The following is a 1,519-nucleotide window of genomic DNA, read 5'->3' as shown; positions in this document are numbered from 1 at the left end:
TTATATCACTGGAACCCCAATGATTCTCTTCAGAGCCCTCTTTATGTCTTTGTTCCTCAGGCTGTAGATGAAGGGGTTCAGCATGGGCATGACCACCGTGTACATCACCGAGGCTGTGGCACTTGAGTGGAAGCTCTGGGTAGCAGCAGAGCTCAGGTACACTCCTAGGCTGGTACAGTAAAATAGGGACACAACCGAGAGGTGAGATGCACAGGTGGAAAATGCCTTATACTTGCCCTGAGCTGATGAGATCCCACGGATGGAGGAAACTATCTTAGAATAAGAGTAAAGGATCCCAGCTAGGGAAGCACCACCCAACAACCCAGCTGCAAAATACATCAGCATGTCATTAAGAAAGGGATCAGAACAGGCAAGCAGGACCACCTGATTGATTTCACAGAAAAAGTGGGAGATTTCCACCTCTGTACAGAAGGACAGGCACAACATCATTAAGGTTTGTAATAAGGAGTTCAGGGTGCTCATCATCCAGGACACCAGAACAAGCAGCCCACAGTAGGTGGGTTTCATGATCAGCATGTAGTGCAAGGGTTGACAGATGGCCACGAACCGGTCATAAGCCATCACAGACAGTAGAAAGTTGTCCAATCCAGCGAAGAGTAGGAAAAAATACATCTGTGTGATGCAGCCTGCATAAGTTATGACTTTGCTCTGTGTCTGGATGTTCCAGAGCATCTTCGGGACGGTGGTGGAGGTGAAGCAGATGTCTACAAAGGACAGGTTGGCCAGGAAGAAGTACATGGGCGTGTGGAGGTGGGAGTCAGAGCTGACGGCCAGGAGGATGAGCAGGTTGCCAAACACAGTGATCAGGTACATGGAGAGGAAAAGCCCAAAAGTGAGGAGCTGCAGCTCTGGTTCCTCTGATAGTCCCAGAAGAAAAAATTCTGAAACTTGTGAATCATTTCCTGGTTCCATGGGCTAGAGGGGACTATCAGGGAACAAAAAATAGCATGACCGAGTTTCTCAACAATGAACATTGCAAATATCATTGGCATTCTATAATTTTTATTTTTCTTTCAAAAATTCAATATCCATAGTGTTTTGGATAGAACTTGCCCCCTCTGGGGACTCCTTCATGGCAGCCCTGAATAGGAATTCACATCCCACACTTAGCTTTTTCCCCCAATACTCATGGATTCTATAGTTTTAATGAGAAATTCTGTCACCCCTTTGAGGAATAACCTTGAGCACTGACTAATCTCCAGACAAAGAGTACAGGTGTCAAAAAAATAAAAGTCTATAAGGTTCAGTGATGGAGACAGAGGATAAGCAAATGAAAGAGTGGACAAAATATGAGAAGGTGACAGGTGCTATGAAGAAAAAAAAAACCTGTGTAAAGGAAAGAGCGGGTGGAGATGTTATTTTTTACTGGTTATTCGGGCATACCAAAACACATCTAAACAGAGGCCTCAAGGAGACAGAAGGAGACACAAAGTCCTCTGGGGAAAAGTACACCAATCAGAGGGAACGACCAGTGCAGAGGCTCTGAAAAAAGTCCTTT

At 45.3% G+C, this 1,519-nt stretch overlaps 1 protein-coding gene across 1 annotated transcript; it reads right to left on the bottom strand.

Annotated features, from left to right (window-relative positions):
* LOC122486368 (olfactory receptor 7A17-like) lies at window positions 1-933 on the bottom strand. The gene has a single exon (XM_043585804.1). The coding sequence runs from the start codon at window positions 931-933 to the stop codon at window positions 1-3; it is 933 nt and encodes a 310-aa protein (XP_043441739.1).
* Between the last annotated feature and the right edge of the window lie 586 nt (window positions 934-1,519).

Source organism: Prionailurus bengalensis, chromosome A2 (assembly GCF_016509475.1).
Source record: "Prionailurus bengalensis isolate Pbe53 chromosome A2, Fcat_Pben_1.1_paternal_pri, whole genome shotgun sequence".
NCBI lineage: Eukaryota > Metazoa > Chordata > Mammalia > Carnivora > Felidae > Prionailurus > Prionailurus bengalensis.
The sequence above is the reverse complement of the archived record's forward strand: the minus strand, read 5'-3'. Positions and strand labels throughout refer to the sequence as shown.